Here is a 21859-nt window from a genome sequence, read left to right as displayed (position 1 = left end):
ACAGCACTGTGCCAAAAAGGTACTTTTCACATGGGAGTTAAGCTTTATAACAAACTTCCTGAAAACATAAAAGCTATCACTGAGGTCAATACATTTGGAAAATCTCTAAAATCATATTTACAGCATCACTGCTTTTATTCCATTGATGAATATTTAAATTTATGAAATGTGTTATATAAATACTTGTGTGTAAAGTGTATTATTGTAAGCTTAAATATGTATGCCTTGAAATTACTTTCAGCCTGTATATTTATAACTTGACTTGTCCAATGTCTTATGCATAAGCTGATATGTAGACAACAGGACCAATAAAATACAATCTACAATCTACCAACAAAAGCAATTTCAGATTATGATACTTTAGTTTTTCAAGTGCCACCAAGAAACTTCAGTCTGCAACCAAATAAATGTTACAGACTGAGCATCTTGATTGATGACTGGAACACAACTCCTTGATGATGTTGGGATCATTTTCAATGGCAAACAACCACTCAATACACTCATTGAAATAGCTTAGTCAATTCGGAACTGTGATATTCCACACACATTGATGGCTTGCGATGCTTGCAAGAAGTCCCATTGTAGAATAACTGTCTGACTACATCCTACAAGACAAATTTCAAAGAGCGCATTCTGTAATTGATAGTTATTCTTCTGATATATGCTCCTGCTGTCTGACTGTACCTCCCATTTGCGACTTTCAGCACAGTTGTTTTCATATCATGGAACATAGTTTTCATAAACTGACAATGATAGGTGTCTGATATTATGGAAAAAGAAGCAACTGAGTCATTTAGCGCCCACACTGCTTAGTCATCAATGAGATTTCCTGCCATTTTGGTAACTGTTGTGGATTGAGCATTTTGATATGTGATGGCCTCACCTTTGTAGTTGGTCACTGCACTTAGTTTTCCTGAATTCAATGGCTAGGTAAATGGCTGGTTCACCTTAGGTGAGTGGTTGGTTATTACTTTATTACTATTACTTTATTACTATATCTTCGTCGTTTACCAGCCGTGGCTGGACAGACTGCGTCACAAATACAATGTTTATCAACTAACATTTATACAACACCATATACAAAATTTATATTACAAATAAAAGAAAATATTTATGCAGTGCACAAAAACACATAGAACATAGAGGGAATGAAGTATAACTAAACAGGAAAGTAAAACTTCATAGCAGCAAATGAAAATACCATAAAGCAAAATGTTTACAAGTCCATGTAGATCACACACACAAAGTTTCATTTTGGCAAAATATGTACTTTAAGTAAAACACAAAATTAAATGTGCAGTTAACATAAAATGAAGATTAAATTTATGCAAAATTATATGTAAAACATAACAATATTTATTATGTATGGCGACAGCATGTTGTGGAAGGACTTTGTCCTGTGTATGGGATGAGCTTCAGCCAACAGGTTGACATAATCATCTGCAGTCAACTGTCATAAATAGGACTTGTGTGATGGTTGATGTCTTGTGCATAATAGTCATCAAACCCTCGTCTTTTTACTCTGCATTAGCTTACAACATGTCTAGAGTGTCCACAATGAAAACAGAGTGACTTGTTGTCCTATGTGCTCCAGCTGTCTGTCATTTTATAAGGCATTTTATAAGGGGCAGTCAAATGAAAAAAAAGACAGGTGGGAAATAGTAAGTAAACTGTTTATTATTTCAAAAGTAATCACTGCAACTGTTAATACATTTATCCCACTGTGAGACAAGGTGGTCAGTGTCTTCATGGAGAAATGTTTGTAGCTGCCTATAAAACCACTATTATACCCAGAAGTGCACCTCTTCATCTGAAGGACGTTGATGGCCAAGAATGTATTTCTTCAGGGTTTCTAAAATATGGAAATCACACGGGGATCTATGAGCACTGAATGGGCTTCCCAGTGAAACCTCTGCAGAATAGTCGAAACAAAAAGGCAGCATGCGGGCGGGCATTATCCTGCAACATAATGATACCATCCGTGTTTGTTCCTAGATCTATGACATGCATGTGACACAGTATCTCATGAGCTGCTATTTGATAAACACAAAACTTATGATATCGAAAGATAGGAAAAAGTCTCTTGCAATAATACCTACAACATAGATGTCAGGTCACACAAGTCACACACAAAATGGATGACATTATAAAGAAATACAGCTCCAATACAACTATAGTAAAAGGTGGTGTGCCACAAGGGTCAATTCTGTGGCCTTTGTTGTTCATAAATTAGATTAGTGATCTGCCCACAGAACACAACAACAAGGTACTGAACAATGAGATCACGCAACAGTTGTTAACTGGGGACCCAACATGAATGATCTAGCCCAAAAATGTTCTTGTTTATTACTTGTATTGAAAAATCACTTCATAAACAATCTATTTTGCTTAAACATGAGTAAAACAAGTCTAATGGACTTTCAAATACACCACAAACTTGATGATGTGCAATAGAACGTGTGACGTTCACCTGCCTTATTTCTTCATTGGTAGTCCTCAGTATCAACATACATCATTGTTACGCTGGCTGAAAAATGGGGGAGAGGAAGTTCAACACTGACTACTGTAAATGATGTAGCCAACAGTTGCAAAATTGCATTTCACAGTTCTTTACTTTCACATTCATAAGGCCCCAATATTACACAATTATATGGCCAGTTCACAATTGATAAATGTTGATAAGCATCATTTACAGGTTGGAGGCAACATCAGCATACTGCTACAATAGGTTGCTCTTGAACATCTATGAGCAGTAAAAATCTAACCACTCAGTTCACAGTTCTTGCAGAATAATGTGGTACATGTGACACTATTTTTCAAATAAATTAAACAGCCGTTGTCATTAATTGTTCTAACACATGGCCTATTTGTGTTAGACTTATTCCTCTGTTAAGTTGATGCATTGTTGTTAATCTAACCAATACATGTTTCACATCTGAAAATCGGCCATGGACAGACTGACTGTGTCCTTTATATATCCTCACAATAATAGGCACTGAAACTATACATTGTTCAATGTTTAAGTTATAGAAATTACAATTAAAACATAACTCATTCAACTAACTGAATACATCCAAAAATTCCTTCTTTTTAATCGTTCCTTCTATCACAAAGGTTAGGCCAAATAATTTGTTTGAATAATGAAATTAACAGATATAGTTATATAAACAATACTTTTGACAAACCTGGTAATTATTTTGGAATTAATTAGGCACTGGCTTTGCTAATATGTTTTCATATAGAGCCAAATAAATACTTTAAGAAAACTAGTAGTTCTTCTTTCAAATGTTTATAATCAGGACAGAATTTATATTTGTTTATGAGTCAACAATAGAATCTAAGTCACAAAACGATTGCTGATTTCACCCAATAACAATCTGTAGCAAAAGATATTTACTAGGAATGGTCAAAATAAATTAGGAAACAAATTACATACACAAAACTAAGCACAAAATTAGACCACGTGCTATATTACTGAAGACTGAGGGACAACCTTTCTCATTTATAAAAATGCAGAATATACTCATACATGTTAATTGTAACTAGGTAAAAATGAAAATAAAATGAATTTAAGGAGGCAGATGGCAAAACAAAAGAGGAAGTAAAGAGATCCCAGCTAGCTTCGTTACATTACCTCCTCATTGGATTGATCAGATAGATATTGCAAATAGCTAATTGGGCAATGCAATGACCACAAGTAACACCAGAAAGTAGATTTAACATTCTACACACAAAAGAATATTGCCTAAGAAATCCCCTTATCAAAAATTACAGTACATATGTTTTTCATATTTCTACATGTATGGACTTTCCATATGAAAATCCCTAATATTTACCGTTAGTGTATTGTACAATGGCACAAAAATCCACAAATTATGTTTTTTAATAAAATAGGCATCTTCATCATAAGTGATGCCCTTTTTTGAATAAACAAAGATTACATCTAAGATACATATCACTTTCTAGTCCTCTCTTGCTTCAAAGAATAAATGATCATGGGTTGCAAAAAGTTAAATTGCACTGTGCCTTGCAGTTCATTTTCAGGCAGAAAATTTCACTTTTTCAATGTTTAGTATTTTGCACAAGCACTTTCACTCTTTTATTGAGCTTTAACATATTTTCTCACCCATTTGTCCACACTTTCCAAAGGTCCAAATGCTAGTTAGTAAGGAAATGCACTGCTATCAGTTCCTCTGGGGGTGGTTCTCCTCCACTACAATACATAAAAAATTAGATAAAATACCCTACTTTAGTACACTCACTTTTACTTCCAAGTATAAGGAAAAAATGTTTCACGCTAATGGCAAATAATACACAGTTCTCATAACATCACAATAATCAGCACTAATATTGACTATAGTATGAAAGGTGGGGACTAGTCTCAAACTGTTTGAACTTGAAAGATTTGGGTTTTCTTTTCCATTTGCATCATCACTAAAATGCCAAATCCTGGTTTGAAATTCACCCAATTTATGGACTCATATCAGCTTAATGCCCAAAATATGTACATTACCTGTAGCAAATGGTCAAGGTGTGCAGTAACATAGATTTACTGATCATTACATTTTGAAAAAAAAAAAGAATAGACTCATCATCACATAACTTACTTACTACTTAAATCAAAATTAAAGGATGGAAGTTGTACCAAATCATTGCCCTATTTCTCCACTCAGCTCTGAGTACTATCTCATTCAGCCACAAAATTAAATCCTCACAAAATTAAATCCTCACAAAATAACAAATGGTACCAAATAGTTAACCTGTCAGAATATTCGCATCACTGTAGCACCGCAGTCAGCAAAATAACTTTTCTTCATTCCAGTATTACCACTTTAAACTCATAATTTTTCAGAACACAAATAGAAGTTTTCAGATAACTTATAGATCTGATAATGCAGCATTATATGATTGTACCTCACTAAAATATTGCCCTTCTGTTAAGCTCTCATTCCCAGCTGCACTGTCATGAATTGCACAACATACACATTACCCAATATTGCCTAGGTCAAGAATTTATTATCAATATAGTTACACCAAATTCGGTTGTATACAGTTATCTTCTTCATTATTCAATCATGTCTGTCACCTCCATTACTTCACTTACATTTCTTACCTCGTTAGCTAGTAGAGTGCATTCTCAAAAAATACCCCTACTGCAGAGACAGGCTCCCTAACCATTAAGACCCTAACATTAGTCATTACTTTATTATTTCATTATTGCTTCATTATCTAATAAATAAACACCTGCTCTGCATGCAAAATTGATTCTATTGAAAAACACCCCACAGTAACAAATCCTTATGCTAAGGCAAACTTAATGCTCATTACTGATCAGACAAAATTACCACTTAGAAAAACTATTATTTCACTGTATTCCAACAAATTGCTTGAGATTTTAGCCTGAAGGGCAATTACATACAAATCTTGCTTATTCTTTCCACTCACATTACTCCAGGCAACTACGTTTAACGTTTTATTTCCTTAATGTTAGAACAGGCTGTACCATGACACACTTCTATAGGAAGTTATCTCCATATACTGACTGAACTGAGCACAAATCCTTCCATTATACCACAATTAATATTAATATCTAGTATTCAAGATGGTTTTTACTGCATATTGCCTTTGCTACTGCACCAAATTATACTAATTTCACATACAAGCTGATTACTTCAGATATTAATTATAGTTTTCAGATAATCTGCACCTTTTCCTCCACTTATGCTGACACCTTTTATTTTCTGCTTACTGTACCTCTCTGACTGACAGAAATTCTTTAACATTGACACCAATTTACTTTCACATTTCATAAAACCAGGATAAACACAGTATCACATAGATTTTTACCAAATGTGATTGCTGTTTTTTTTTATTTTTATTTACTTATTTTTATTGCCTTTTCTTCCAACCTCTTGAGAATCCATGAATTTTCACTAACAGAACATAATATATATAAATAACACTGGAGAAACGTTTTCGAAAATATTCCTGTACTAAAGTATTCTACTGTACAAAATCACATGGAAGTCAAAGACAGATTGTTTCTGATTCATTTATAAACTACTGAAAGGATAGGAGAAGAGTTAGACTACCTCAGGAAGCACAAAAAATTAGAAAGACAGCTGGGGTAAGCATTATCGCTATATAATTGAATCCAATGTAGAATGCTGAAACCCCTACTTGCTATCTAGTTCAAAAGCTTTGATCCAAAGTTACCATCTTCTCCTCCTTTTCTTTTTCTTGAATTCCTTCTACTATTTCTGTGCCCATCCTGGCTATCCTCCACCTAGTCATTCCTTGAATTTCTACTAGAATTAGTTCTGTTCATCCTATTTACCTAAAACTCTCTCCCTGATTGATTATTATCATCAAAATTCCTCCTACGATTTTCCACTGATGGCTTCACCCTCTCCACTTTATCAACATAATTCAAAAAATGAGTAATATTACTCCTAGGAGCAGGTACAAGCGATTCTCTTAACTTTCTGAGGCAACTTAGTTTCTAAACCCATAATTATTGATTCACTACCTAGCTCTTTGACCAAATATTTCAGTTTGCTTTTCAAAAACTGGCAGAAACCTTCCACAGTACCTTTCCTAGAGTCAGACCTCTCCTCCCCAACATTCACTCAAAATTTCTCTGCTGTTTCTCTTTGGACCAATATTCATCTAAAAATGCTTTGTTAAAGCTATGCCATGAAGTACAACTATCAGCTACCTGAGCTGACGATCCATAAGCATCCCCTTTCAAAAAACCTCTTGCAAATGACATTTTCTCTTTGTCATTCCATGTTTCAGGCAAATCATTAAATTCTCTATTGAAATCGAGTAGATGCACTTCTCCATACAGTTCAAAAGTATTATATTTCTTACAACTAACAAATGAAGGACTGTTTGGGACACTGCACACTCTATGCTTTAGATTTTGTACCTCTTTCACCTTTTTCTCCATTTCAGCCAAGTTTGAATCTACATTTTTATTTACTTTACCAGTTTTTCTTCTACCATTACTGCACACTTGGTTTTTACCTCTCTTTCTAAATCATTTTAGATCTGATAGTTCGGTTCTCAAGTTTAACGCTATTTTACGCACAAAATTTTCAGCTTCTTTGACTTCATTGTTACACTGTTTCTCGGACACCTCCACCATCCTACTATAGTCATCAAAAAGTTTCTATCTCTCTTCTACACATTTACTACTCATTAATGTAAATTTTTCATTAGTATTCTGTACTACTTTCTTTACTTTTTCATCATAATCTTTCACTACTGCCTCAACCTTCTTATTTAACTCTGAAAGATTAAGGCCGACTACCTTAATTTCCTTTTTAATTTCTTTCTTCAGTTCATCCTTTAAGCTGGCCATGTCAGTTTTAATGTAACCAATTTTATTTTCCACCCTACTAATGTCTTCTATCGTACTCATACTAATCAAACTACTCATAATTTGCCTTAATATCACTTCCAGTTTTCTGTCTGTCATAAACTTTTGCCTTTGCTGACTTTTGCTACTAGATTCTTCCTCCTTAGCCTTAATAACTTCATCCACTTCAGTACTGTTTTTGACTATTTCGCTCACATCACCATACAATATAGATGACGTTTCTATCATCTCATCTATAATATGGCTTTCATTCCCTTCATTCAAAGTTACAATCATGTCTGATTTATAGCCACTGTTGTCTACCGTATCAGTCCCCATTAAGTCTTTCTGTTCATTTAAAAGCTTAACCTCTAAAGCTTTGATATCAATCACATTGCTTCCCTGTTGTCCATTCTCTGCCATCACACTGTCTTGTTTGTTAAGACCACCAATTCTAAGCTGCCCGATATTCATGTTGAAATGTGTTCAGACTGCAGGCCTCTGCCTGAATCCCATAAAGTGCCTCTCTCATACCAAAGAAATAAAAGTCTCCAGGCATCTACTGAATAGCAATGGAATCTGTCCTGATCCAGAGAAAATAATAGCAGTCACATATTTTCCAACTCCTTGGCACATTCATCATGTGAGGTGTTTTCTCGGAACATGCCCATACTATTGGTGATTCTTTCCTTGTCCCTAAGTTAGTTCATCATCTTCTCTATTGCTAGCATTGTGTGATAAGAAGTCCAAGACAAAACTTCACACTCGTGCTAGCAATTATGCGATATCTGCGATTATAGTACAGTTTCTGGATGATACTGAAAAGATGATAGCTTATACTTTCAGAGTACTCTTCAATTGCAAGATGGAGTACTCTACAACCAGGAAAGAGTGTCTAACAGTCATTTAGTTCCAGTTGTATGTTTTTACAAACCATTGTGATTGACCATCATTCTATATGCCAGCTGGTGGGCTTAATGGAACTGTAAAGTAATGTGGGCACTGAGGCTTCAGCAGTACAACACCACAGTGGTATACAAAGGCAGATGCAAGGACACCAATTGCCTTCCAAGGAATTCTTTGGTGAAGTCTCAGTCATCACTACATTAAAAGACGTTGCTGTTGAACAATGGTCCAGGGACTCTCTGAAGGTTCTATGATGTCATCTTGGAACATCTTTCCTGCTTCCTCCTGGATTGTCCATCATTCAGCTGGAAACACTCTAGATGAGCATTGGCTAATGGATAGATGATCTCCACAGTCAATATGGTGTTTTATTGAGGGATGCTTGTTTTGTCTTTTATCCACTCCATCTCAGAAAGCATCTGAAAATTGGTGCAGACCAGCTAACAGTCTGACTTGTTCCACATCATATCGATAAAATAATCTGGAAAATGATCTACGGAACATGACATAACTAAAACTAAGCTAAACTAAACTGTTGTACCTTGGTCAGGCAAGAACCCATTAACAGTTCAATAGTAGCTTCCTCTCCTGCATTGTCTGTGGTGGTAGTGGAGTACAACTCTTCACTGATGGCAGCAAGCTGCCTTTCATGGACTGGTACAGTTATCTCTGCGCACATACCTTTATGCACGAGTTCATCTGCACATCACAGTATAATTGAGCATACTGACTGAAGACTAAAATCTCATTGATGACGGCAAGATAACAACAACTTCAATGGCAAACAAGTCTCAGAGCAATCTTTGTTATGTGTACTTGACGGAATAACGTTGTCAGTCTGGAGCTCTGATCTTCCACAGTCTATGAGTGCTTGTGATGCCCACAAGAAAACGTATGTGAGAACAATATTATAATTACATTCTGTTAAAATTATAAATTCGAAGGTCTGTGTTCTGTTGCTGATAGTTATTTTTGCAGTACACATTCCTGTCAGCTGGGCATATTTTCCATTTGTGACTTTCAGCGCAATTGCTTTCATGTCAGGGAACATAGTCATCTTCATCTGACAATAATAAGCATTTGACATTACAGAAAAGAGAGCCCCTGAGTCAACAAGTACATGACAAGTTGGCTATTGATGCCAATATCAGTAAAATTTCCTGACATCTTAGCAACTGTCATCCAAGGAGAAGTTCCATCTGTGACAGCCTCACCCCCAGAGATGGTCACGACACTGATTTTTTTCTAAATTAAGTGGCTAGTGCAGTGCTGCCACCTCTTTACAGTGACGGGGAACAGCGGCAGCACATTGGGAGTGACCTCATCTTGGGTTCAGCAAATAGAACTGTTGACAGTTGATGTCTGGGGTGTAGTAGTAGTCAAAAAGTTGTCTACTTTCTCTGCAACAAGATACAACATGTGCAGAGTGTACACAGTGGAAACACACTGGCATGTTGTTCTCTGTCATCCAAATGTCTGTGGTGCAGGGTATTATACTTGGTGGTGGAGTTGGTTGTACCTGCATTGGTCAGATGCTGCGTTGTCTTTTGACAGCTATGCCATAAGTCTGAATTGGCTGAGTCCATTCTTTTTAGTGCATTCAGCTTGTGGCTGAGATTGGTGCTAAAGTTTAAAGTGTCACGTGTGTTCTCCCTCAACAAATTGTAATTAGATTAAAAGTGAGAGCTGTTGTGGCTGAGATTGGTGTTCAAGTTTGAAGTGTTATGTGTTCTCCCTCATCTAACTGTAGTTAGATTAAAAGTGAGAGCTGAAAGAGTACAGGAACTGTAGTACAGTCACCTGTGATCCTCTGTTGCTTTGACGTGCTTATGTATCATGCTTATTCCTTTCATTGACTTTGTCTCCATGGACTGAAATCTTGAGGCTGAAAGCATAAATCCAAACAATCTCTTGGATTCATGAAATAAGAAATATAGCTTCTTCATGAAACATTATATTTTATCTGAATGAGACAGCAGAAACATTTCTTTTAATACATTTCTGTCAATGAACATTAATATCTATTACATTCATTGAACAGTCTTTCCACTTCATGGTATAGAGACATAATAAATTCTTCCACTGTCCTGTGATGCCATCTTTTTTATTGTCTGAGTTTCAGCATACTCTGGGGTGCTGCATATCTCTGAGAAGGGATGCACCTCCATAGAGCAGCTGACAACCCAGCAAGTGATGAATGGTGGTAAACAGCTGTCACATCTTCCCTGCCTTGTAGAAATACAGCATCCAGCCTTCTGATTAGAATAGAATCTTTATTTGCCTTTCAGTATGTTTTCCATACAATTGGCATCATCAGTGTGTTCAATACATTTTTTTAAAATTACAGTAATTATTACTGTACATAATTGTGCTTGCGCAGGGCAAGCAGATATGCATGCTAAAGTAATATTGATAATACAACAATTATTCATTCACAGTAGTAGTAGTAATAATAATAATAATAATAACAGTTAAATATACAATAGTATCAAGATATATTTATGGTACATCTTACGTATCCATGTAAAAGACTTTGTTGGCACATTACTGTCACAAACATATAGTTATAATTGATATGACAGTTTTTTGTTTCATGTAGCATATCTCTTTTGTGTCACTCTTTAGAAACTCATCAAGTGAGTAATATGGCGTACATTTGAGCCACACTTCTATTGTTTGCTTAAAGTTATTCATCGGTAGTTCGCTCACAGCCTTTGAGAGTTTGTTATAAAATTTCAAGCTAAGGTGTTTATGCCTCTTTTGTGTTAATGTCAGCCTTTTGTATGGTACATCTATTTTATTATAATTTTGAGAATTATGAACATGCACTCCAGATCTTAAATTAAAGTTCTTTACATTCTCTTTAGCATATATTAAACACTTATAAATGTATATACTAGGTAGTGTCATTGTCTTTAGTTCTTTAAAATGATTTTTGCAACTTTGTCTTGGTGCTAGTCCTAAAATGCACCTAACTGCTTTCTTCTGCCACTTGAAGATGGTACTTGAATCCACTGAGTTAGCCCAAATAAGTACACCATATTGCAGTTGTGAATGGAAAAAAGCAAATTATGTGGATATTAGCAGATTTTTACTGATAATGTGTCTCAGCTTGCGTAATAGAAAGAGAGTTCGAGCAAATTTGCCACATAGATAATTTGTGTGTCTGTCCCACGTAAGTTTTTGATCTATATGTAAACCTAGTAACTTGACATTTTTTGTATTCTGTTCAATTGGTTTCAGGGTGAAGTAAATTTCTTCAGTTTTCAATTTGTTTATTGATAAAAGGTTGGCTCTGCACCAGTCACTGCTCATTTCAGTTACTACTTTGTTGTATTCTATGACATCTTGCAGATTTTCTCCATCTGTTATGAGTGTCATATCATCAGCATACAGTACATTGTTGCATGGCATATAATTTGAGAAGTCATTGATGTAAACAATGAACAGGAAAGGGCCAAGCACTGAGCCTTGTGGAATTCCTCTCTTTACTTTCATGGGTGTTGACTTTTGATAGTTTGTTTTTACTAATTGTACCCTATTGCTCAAGTATGATTGAAAAAATTGTAATGGTTTATCTACAATACCATAATGTTCTAGTTTTTTATCATTATTTCATGTGTGACTGAGTCGAATGCTTTTGTTAAATCTAACAGTGTAGCACAAGTGACTTTCTTGTTTTCATATCCTTCATATATATTACTAAGGAGGTATTCAACTGCTTTGGTTGTCGATAGTTCAGATTGAAAGCCAAACTGGTAGTTACTCAATAATTTATTACTTTCAAAATAATTGTAAATTTGGATATATACGCAGTTTTCTATTACTTTTGATATAATGGGAACTATTGATAAAGGTCTGTAATTGTTTGGCATTTTTCTGTCACCTTTCTTCTAGATTGGGAGTGTAACTGTCATTTTCAGCCATTCAGTGAATACACCTTCCTCAAGTATGCGATTCATCAGATTTGTTAGGGGCATTAAGATTGCAGTGGCTATGTGTTTAACAATACTGTTACTAAGCACGTAATAGTCCACTGTTTTTGAGTTTTTAAGTTTCTTTATAGATTTTATAATATGGCCGGAGGTGATTTTTGACCAAGAGAATATTCGGCGGCCGCAATCGGACCGTCGGCGCAGGGAATTGTAGCCTGACTGACGGACATAAATAACACTGACAATGAGCAGGCAGACCATTCCATCAGAACCACCTGATGATGGTGGAAAAGTTATTAGCCGAAATATCATGGTACTTCAATGATAGTATCCGGCTGGACATCCGAGAGCCCTGGAAACAACACGTAAGCCAGGAAAGCCTCCGATCACATATAAGAGAATTTCTTGATTGCTGGTGTTTGTTGTTTAAGAAGGGTTACAGCAGCTGAAATATTATCAGAATCATGTTTACCAAAAGAAGAAGAAGAATGAGAGATGGCACAATTTATAAAATATTCGTTAAGGATGTTGCAATCTATAGACACTGTGGCTTCCTGTTTGCTCATATTGATTTCACTTTTTATTATATTCCAAGCTGCTTGACAGGCATTTTTTGAGCCTGCAATATATTCATCATTTACTTTACATTCAGCTGATTTTATTTCATATTTGTACAACTTCTTAAGGGTCACATAGTGTTTCCTGGCTTCCTCATTTTTTAACGCTATTATTTTTTAGTATAAGTAGCAGTGTCCTCATTTGCTTGAGCTCTGGAGTGTACCACTTTTATGCACATACAAATGAATTTGTGGACAATATACATATTTGTATTTATTATACATCGAACACAGTTTCTATGCACAAATGACTATCGATCAATTGTCGCTAAGAGAATCAGGTGGCATCTTATCACTTTTATCAAGTGATATGTTAAACTTCAAATTCAGTACACCTCATCCTCAGCATTCTCTACTACCTACTGATGTATCAAGTTGACTTTCATGCCTACTCTCTCTTGCTTACTGAGTCCAACAATTCTGGTTGCCATAAAATATTGTACCTGTTTTCTGACAACCTGGCAAACAAGAAAGGTCGCAGTAGTCTTCCACTACATAATGGAAGTGATCATACTTCTTTCATTCTATTCTATTGTATTGCATTTTCTCAATACATTGGCATGTCTTGATGAATTCATCAGTTGATGTGACATTCCTTACCAGAAGAGCTTGGTACTTGTCTTCTATGACCCCTTCTATCAAGTTTGAAATCTCGTTGCCTTCTGTCTCATTCACAACATGGCACAGGGCCCAAACATTCTATATGTAGAACTGCTTTGTTTCCCCACGCTGTTGGGCCCTCTTCTTCAAATGTTTTTCACTAAGCAGACTTGCAGCTGTATGTTCCTAAGTTTTTTTCTTTCTTTTTAGTTCAACTTGGAATTTGTCCCAGTTGTCAAGCTTCTCTTTGTTGTTCTCAAACCAACACTGTGCTACGGTCTCCAAGTAAAAGTGCACATTGCCGAAATACATCGTGTCATCCCACCTATTGTATGTGGCAACTTGGTCAAATCCTTTCAGTCATTTAGTCAGATCCCTACCAGTGTCTCCGGGAAACCTCAACAGTTGCCTAATGTGCAGCTGACTTTTTGGTGTTTTGGAATCCATTGGTTTCCTTGAATATAGGGACACTGGGTATTATATACTGTTTATATTCGCTTCCTGTCTGTGTAGGCAATGGCTTTCACTTTGCTTAGTTGGTGGCAGGTTATGTACCGTAGATGTTTTGAAGTACTCTGCACCTCCAGCAAACAATCTCACACCATAAAAAGGATCAAGTCCAAATCCAAAAGCAGGGTTATCATTAAAGTACAAAACTTGGCACTGGAACCACTTTTATTGTGAATGCCAATCTGTAGCGAGAACAGATCTCCTGGATGGCGAGTGCTCTTATTTAGACAAACATTAAATATTCAAGAATATAAAAATATAAGAAATTCTGAGAACCTTTCAGAAATGATAAATACTAAAAAAAAGTGGTGGTGGTCAAGTTTGAACTGGCAATATGTGGTACATAAGCTAGCAGCTCTAACCACTACACCACACTACATGACTCAAATGTGTCAATATTATTCTGCTGAGAGATCAGAACAGTGTCACTGGACTTTGATCATAACTGCATAAATTAAATTTCGTTCACTTCATATTTGTAATTATTTTTGAAGTATATGTTAGCATATTTCTTTAAAAAATAACATGGAGTCCTGTTTTTATGTGGACTGAATCATATGCCCCAGTCAGTTTTATATAGATCTTTCTGTAAAAACTAGTAGCCATCATGACAAGAGAACAAACAAATAACTTCACATTCAACTCTAGATATGGCAAGCATAAAACAAAAGCTATTAAAATTTACAGTAACATTTAATAAATTTGTTATTCAGATTGCTCTTTATAAAAGTGCCTTTTTCTATCACTTCGTATTTCGTGTCCATCATCCAACATTTAATTGTCAATGGTAGATAAATAGCTCCTTTCTCATCATTTCCCTTGAATTCTCTCTCAGCACAGTTTCTTCATGACTGCTAATGTGAGAATAAAAAGAACATATGCACAATTCTTGCAGGTTGCTGGAGTCTTCAGCTGGAGTGTGGAAGTCATGTAGTTGTGCTCAGGAATCTGTTGTGGCCAGGTGCAGTGGGATACCATGCTGTTGGTACACCTGACCATGGATATGTCTATATTGGCTCAGGAAAGCGAAATCTTGATCTGCCCTTTATGGTCTGATAATGAAATCTGAAACTGAAAAATGTTGATTGTAGAATGTTACTGTTATATTGACAAGAGAGAATAAATTTTTGTTTGTGTTTAGGCAGAACCATCCTTGTAAGAATGCTTAAATTTTTAATTAAAGGTTGAAGATGCTAGCTCTTGGTGGACAGCTGTTGGCATGCTAAGTGACACAGATTCCTCTTACAATGCAAGCAAATTAGAAGCAGTTGTTGCAGTGAATAGTCATTGTATGCATTCAGCTTAAAAAAATAAAAAAATAACTTGTGTAAATTAGACTGTATTAAATAAAGACTGAAACATGTATGTGCAAACTCTTCCAAAGATTTTGTTTACTTGTAGGTCTAAAATTGCCATGAATTATATTAATGACTGAGCATCAGTAATACTGAAACTTCAAACTCTTTCCCCTGACAACAGGAGGATCAGACAAACATAGTGTAAACAATTTGATTGCCACTTCATTTACGTTAAGTTAATATTCTCTAAATATGCCAGTCATTACAGCACATGAACAATTTTACACTGCAGATTTTTAATCCATCTCTGTTTAAACAAAATGTTAGTACCACAATTTAGGCAGAAATGATGCTTCCTGAGGCCCTCAGTTAATACTAAAACTTTTTGAGTGTTAGTTTTAGTCAATGTACTAATATTTTTGATAATTATTGCATTAAGACTCAATTAAAATTCTACATAATAACAGTAGAATGCACATTCAACATCAGTTTTAAACTGAAATAGGTTATGAACACTTAAGTACACAGTTAAAGATGTTTATACACACTAGGGAAGACAAACATGCAATATAAACTTTTTGTCCCATCTATCTCTTGCTAGTATTTGTCTCAGAGTACTTAGAATGATTTTACATGGAAAGCAAAATGCCTTTGAAGTAAGGATGACAGTGCAAAGACTTACACAGAATTATTTTAAGATGAAAATGGAGAATCAGATTGAAAATAGTGACATTAAATACTGTAACCTTCAATGGTGAATGTGAGGATCTTGCAGATCTCATAGAAAGAAGAAAGATTGAGGTCCTTAGAGACACACACACACACACACACACACACACACACACACACACACACACACACACACACACACATTACTAGCATGGAAAAAAGAAGGAAGCAAAAAATATTGTGGCATTTATAATTAGTAAGGACACCAGTAATGTTTATGATATAGAACATGTTAAAGTAATGAATTATTAAGCAGCACCAGAAAATTGACAAAAACACACTGTCCATTTTCATGCTTGACAGAGTGTAGTCAAAAAGAAGAAGATGGCTTTCACCAAGAAGCAGACAACCACATCAAACAAAATGATACTCTTTTTTTATGGAAAACCTCCATACTCTGGTGGAAATTGATACTACGGCAATGGAAAACATAGGAGTGAATGCCTCCTTGACCTTTGCTTATGAAACACCTCCCTAGGTTTTGCTTATGAATCAGTCCACTAGTCAAGATCACCTGATTTAAAAAGCAGCTGACTTATAAGATCACAAGGTACAGCTTGTATGAAGAACAGGAATCTTTGACTAGGGCTGGAGCATACATTAGTGACATTAAAATGCTACCAGAAGGAAGTCTGGACAGTGAATAAGGGTTTCTAGCAGCCAATTCAGTGAACACCATGCTGAGAAAACAAATATGAGCCATAACCCCAGATAAAAAAAGAAGTTCGAATATCAGATAGCAACCACAGACCAACTGTATTTTGTATTTAAGGAATTTCTGGTGGAAACTGTAGTCAGTATTGTTAGCAAAATTAGAAGCAAGTTAAGAGAAAGAAAGCCTAGGGTGTACTGAGGAAATGAATATATAGTAAAATTCAGGAACGTGTAACAAAAAAAAGTGAAAAATTTTAAGAAACATAGTCAGGTCTCCAGAGACCTAAAAACATAAGGTGAAAAAAGAATCATTTTTACTGAGAAAGAGAAAAGTTGGACAAACACCACTTAGAATGATGAAAGAATAACACATATTAAAGGACAGCATCTTCAAATGCAAACATTTTAGGTTAGGCTTGACTGCGATCGTTATCAAAATCAGGTGGTAATAGAAATTGCTGTAACCAATCACGTTTATTATACAATACTTTCCATTACATGTTTTGAAGGATTATACCTCCACCAAGTGAATTTTAGTTCAATTAATAAAGTGTGGATCTAGTATATGTACTACTTTTTGGGTGGCATGTGGCAATGGCTTTTAGTGCTCACAAGTTACTCAGAAGTCATACATGCATTGAATCCATGCCTTCTTAATTGAAATAAAATACTCCTGGTGATTGTGGTAAATCCTCCAAAATTGATAGTGTACAGTATTATACAATAATTTTAATTGGTTACAGCAATTTGTATTTTCAATTGAAAGGATAGTATTTCAGAGTTACATTGTGTTTAAATTCAAATATCTAACCACAGGGGACCACAAACGGGAAAAAATTGAAGTGTGGAAGAACTTTGACATGAAGAGAAATGAAAAATACTGTAAGAAACATGAATAAAATGAAGTATGTTGAATCATATTTTTTTCTGTTCTTTTCTTTATATACATGTAAGCTATATGTAAACTGAATCACTTATAGACTGCGACAAAGATAAATTAACAAGTTGTTTTGTGGCAAGGATAATGTTTATATACATCTGAATGAAAAAAAGGAAGAGGAAATATGTTCTTCAATTTATTAATTCCCGTATCTTCACCTATTTGTTTCTACAAGTAGTAGCGGGTGGACATATGATTAGATTCATCATACCAGTATTGTTTAAAAACATGTATTTCAGCCATACATTAAAAAGTGTTATAAAAAGTTATTAGGAGAGCGAAGTTTATTTAAACATTCACGACGACCACACCTGTCTGTTCATCATTTCGCCTGTCGCCGAAATCCCGTGTCAGCATTGTTATAATCAGAAACACACACAGCAGAATTAATGTGAAGAAGTATGTAACTTAAATGATGAATATTGACCTTAAATGTATTGACACTGGAGGTATGATGATATTATTACCAGTTGAAGTTCACCCGGGATATGTGTACTTTCCAATTTCTTTCAATTATTCTTTCCAATTAATTATTTTTAATTATTCATGCAGCAATTATTAATCAGTTTCCATTATTTATTTGCCCACCTATTCAGCAACTATTCAATGGCAACCATTTACAGGATGGTGCTGAGTGGAATAGGAACAGACCTTTCAATTGTTGACATAAAAAATTTTTTTGAGATAAATGATTCATTTTATTGTTCCAAGAAACTAATGAAACTTTTGTTATATTTGTTACATGTCTGTGAGATTGGCAATAAGAAAAAAAAATTTGGAGAACATTAACATTAAATTCTGCTTGCAAATGAGACTTGGTGCCATCTGTCTGGCAGAGGAAAATCTTTTCCTTCTTATTCTTTACAGAAAGCGCATTTCTACAGAGAGGATGAAAATTTGTATAAAATCATCATTAAAGCGCAAGATAAGTCATCCAAATTCTGTAAGACTGTGCCAGATAATAATCAGGTTCGTTCGTGAATACACAGCTAAATCTACTTTAATTGAAAAGTACTGGTACAGACAAAACTTCATTTTTGAACAAAAAAAAATATTCATAATTTTATTAAAAACTATTTACAATGGAGTCAAAGGAAATGGCCATTGTTGAAAATTCATTACAAAATTCAATATGCCAAGGTGTCAGAAATTCAAGCTTGACAACAGTTGAAGGTAACATGGCAACTCGTGAATTGGTTGATGGTAATCAAAACAATGAGCTTGGCATCCAACTATCAAAATATGATGACACTGATAATATAACTGGTCATGATGTCACTTCTATGATGCTCAATGAGACAATTTCTCAGTTCTCACCGGGAAACATTTTTTCAAATAGTGAAACTTAACAGCACGACAGGGAACAGCCCTTTGATCACTTGCTCACAACATCAGAAATGCAAGAAAAGGAAACAGTTCATAAAAACCATGTAAATGCTGGTGGGACACACAATTTGATACAACTCATGCAACAAATAACACAACAGTTTACAAAACAACAGGAATTTCAGGAAAGTATAGCACAACAACTTAAGGGTATGACACAGCAGTTCAAGAAACATCAGAAAAATATAGAACAACAGTTTACACAGCAAAATCAGGTATTTAATGATGTCAAGAATAGTATTAGTCAACAGTTCAGTGAGGTGAGCAAAACTATACACACTGAATTATCTGATGAACTATCCGGGAAGATGACAGAGCTAGGTAAACAACTAAAACAAGAAATAATTACCGAAATGTCCTGCAAAATAAATACATTAATGGAAAAAGTATCATCCAAAGACGATAAACAGGAACAACTTGCAGGTGAGTTACAAAACCTTAGCGAAGCATATTCTCAAATTCAGGAGATGCAGTCCCAAGTGAATGCATCAGTAAAAATTGTGACTGACGCAGTCAATGAGATGCGTGCAAAAACTTACATACGGAAGTACAAAAGTTAAGTCTCAGAGTAGACCAGTTAAGTTTAGAGTCAAAATTGCCAAAAAACAGAGAGATAAGATATGTGCAGATGTAAAGGAAATAACTGAAAAAGCTGAAGCCGGGATACTGGATATAAGCACCTTTGGTATTTATGTAGATACTGTAGAAGAAGCTCTAAAAGAGAAAGAAAGTCAATTTCTAGCTAAAATAGATTCTGGTTGAAAGGAAACAAAGGAAAAGTTACGAGGCAGTATTGCTAAAACTACTGATACTCCAAAACAACATTTGACAGAAAACAAACCCATGCTTTTAGAGAAGTTAGATACTTTCACTAGTTCCCACAATACATGGGTTGCCCGTTGAAGGAAAATAGCAAAGGTTGCAGACTTCAGCAACACTTGCCGGCAGCAGTACCTGTCGATCGAGTGCAATTGCCCCCGGTATTTATCTCCGAAGGGGAAAGGACAAATCCCATGGTCTTTATCAGAGCATTTAGAAATGTTTTACCTTGTACCTGGACCAAAGGACAGAAAATTAAATTTGTTGTTGGATACCACAGGGTGACGTTCTGCTATTGGTTACAGACGTGGCAGAATGTTGCCACTACTATGAACAGTTTGAGAGAGCCTTTCTGGATAAATATTCATCTGAGGCCGTACAAGAGAGGTTCAGACATGAGATATTCAACCCAGCTCCATTCAATAGCAAACATGGAAGCTTAAGGGACTATTTTGAAAAATATTTGAATGAAACCAGATACTGGATGAACCCAGTATCTCAAGTAGATGCGCTGAAGATTTTAAAGGGCCATCTTCCTGCCCACATTACGGAAAAACTCATTATCATTATGGAAAATGACACTGAATACTTTCTATCTGTACTGGGCTCAATAGATTTGTTACATGAAGAGATACCAGTACAATCCAAGCCTGTTAATATGCAGGTAGTGCCACAGAGATTTACTGACCAGCAAGTGAACAACGGATTCATAACTTCCTGCCAGATTAAAACTGTGTGCCAGACCGAGACTCGAACTCGGGACCTTTGCCTTTCATGGGTAAGTGCTCTACCATCTGAGCTACCCAAGCATGACTCACACCCCGTCCTCACAGCTTTACTTCTGCCAGTACCTTGTCTCCTACTTTCCAAACTTCACAGAAGCTCAGATGGTAGAGCACTTGCCCGCGAAAGGCAAAGGTCCCAAGTTCGAGTCTCGGTCCGGCATACAGTTTTAATATGCCAGAAAGTTTCATATCAGCACACACACCACTCCAGAATGAAAATCTCATTCTGGAAACAGCCCCCAGGCTGTGGCTAAGCCATGTCTCCACAATATCCTCTCTTCCAGGAATGCTGGTTCTGCAAGGTTCGCAGGAGAGCTTCTGTGAAGTTTGGAAAGTAGGAGACGAGGGACTGACAGAAGTAAAGCTGTGAGGCTGGGGCGTGGGTCGTGCTTGGGTAGCTCAGATGGTAGAGCACTTGCCCGCGAAAGGCAAAGGTCCCGAGTTTGAGTCTCGGTCTGGCACACAGTTTTAATCTGCCAGGAAGTTTCATATCAGCACACATTCCACTGCAGAGTGAAAATCTCATTCTGGAAACGGATTCATAGTACAACACAGATGGCAACCTTACCTCAAACTGACCTATGGTAATGGTAACGATAATGGTAATCACAACGGCAATGAAGAAAGTGGTAAATTCAAGAGTGGATATAAAAGAAACAGGCAAGAATTTAACAAAAACAGCTACAAGAGGCTAGTAGTGTACGGCCAGCCTGTACAATATGTACAGACGTAAGCCACCGGCAATACTCAGCCGATCACTTGGCAAACATAAAACAATACCAGACAGCCGAATAATCCACAGACACCAGAATTCGGCCAGCAAAGTAACAAACATACGCTGAATAACACACAAAGGCAAAGAGAATTTCAGTTGAGAGTCTCACAAGATACTAATTGGCATAATCAAACACGAACAGTCCATATAGTAGAAGTTATGCCTAACCCAGAGATCGATGCCACCACAATGCCGGAAAACTTGAACTGGTCATGGTAGGCCCCCATTCTGTGACCTGGGAGGAGAGTGGGAACACTAGCTTGACTGACACTTCCTTTATCAGATGTGATGAAGGTATTGATGTGAAAGATGATGTATATCAAAGTAATCAGGATATACAGAAAACCTTGACAGAGGGCAAGATACAAGCTACTATTAAAGCCAAAGTATTTCACCTTGATGTACCCATTGTGCTTGACACAGGTGCTATGACTAATTTGATGTCACAGGGATTCTTTCAAGAGCTGAAGAAATGTGGGCATGTCTCACACTGCCAGTGCAAAATTGCTAAGTACAAACTGCCACTGGTTAGAAATGGAAAG

At 36.0% G+C, this 21859-nt stretch overlaps 1 protein-coding gene across 1 annotated transcript in view; it reads left to right on the top strand.

Moving 5' to 3' along the window:
* LOC124803234 overlaps window positions 1–15223 on the top strand; it is a 121501-nt gene extending 106278 nt beyond the window's left edge. The window contains exons 6-7 of the mRNA XM_047264414.1: window positions 10869–10905; window positions 14827–15223. Of these exons, the coding sequence (XP_047120370.1) occupies window positions 10869–10905; window positions 14827–14987 (198 nt within the window). The 3' untranslated portion in view covers window positions 14988–15223. The remainder of the gene's footprint in view (window positions 1–10868; window positions 10906–14826) is intronic.
* Window positions 15224–21859: the final 6636 nt, after the last annotated feature.

The sequence above is a fragment of the Schistocerca piceifrons genome, chromosome 6 (assembly GCF_021461385.2).
Source record: "Schistocerca piceifrons isolate TAMUIC-IGC-003096 chromosome 6, iqSchPice1.1, whole genome shotgun sequence".
Classification (NCBI taxonomy): Eukaryota; Metazoa; Arthropoda; class Insecta; order Orthoptera; family Acrididae; genus Schistocerca; species Schistocerca piceifrons.
The sequence above is the reverse complement of the archived record's forward strand: the minus strand, read 5'-3'. Positions and strand labels throughout refer to the sequence as shown.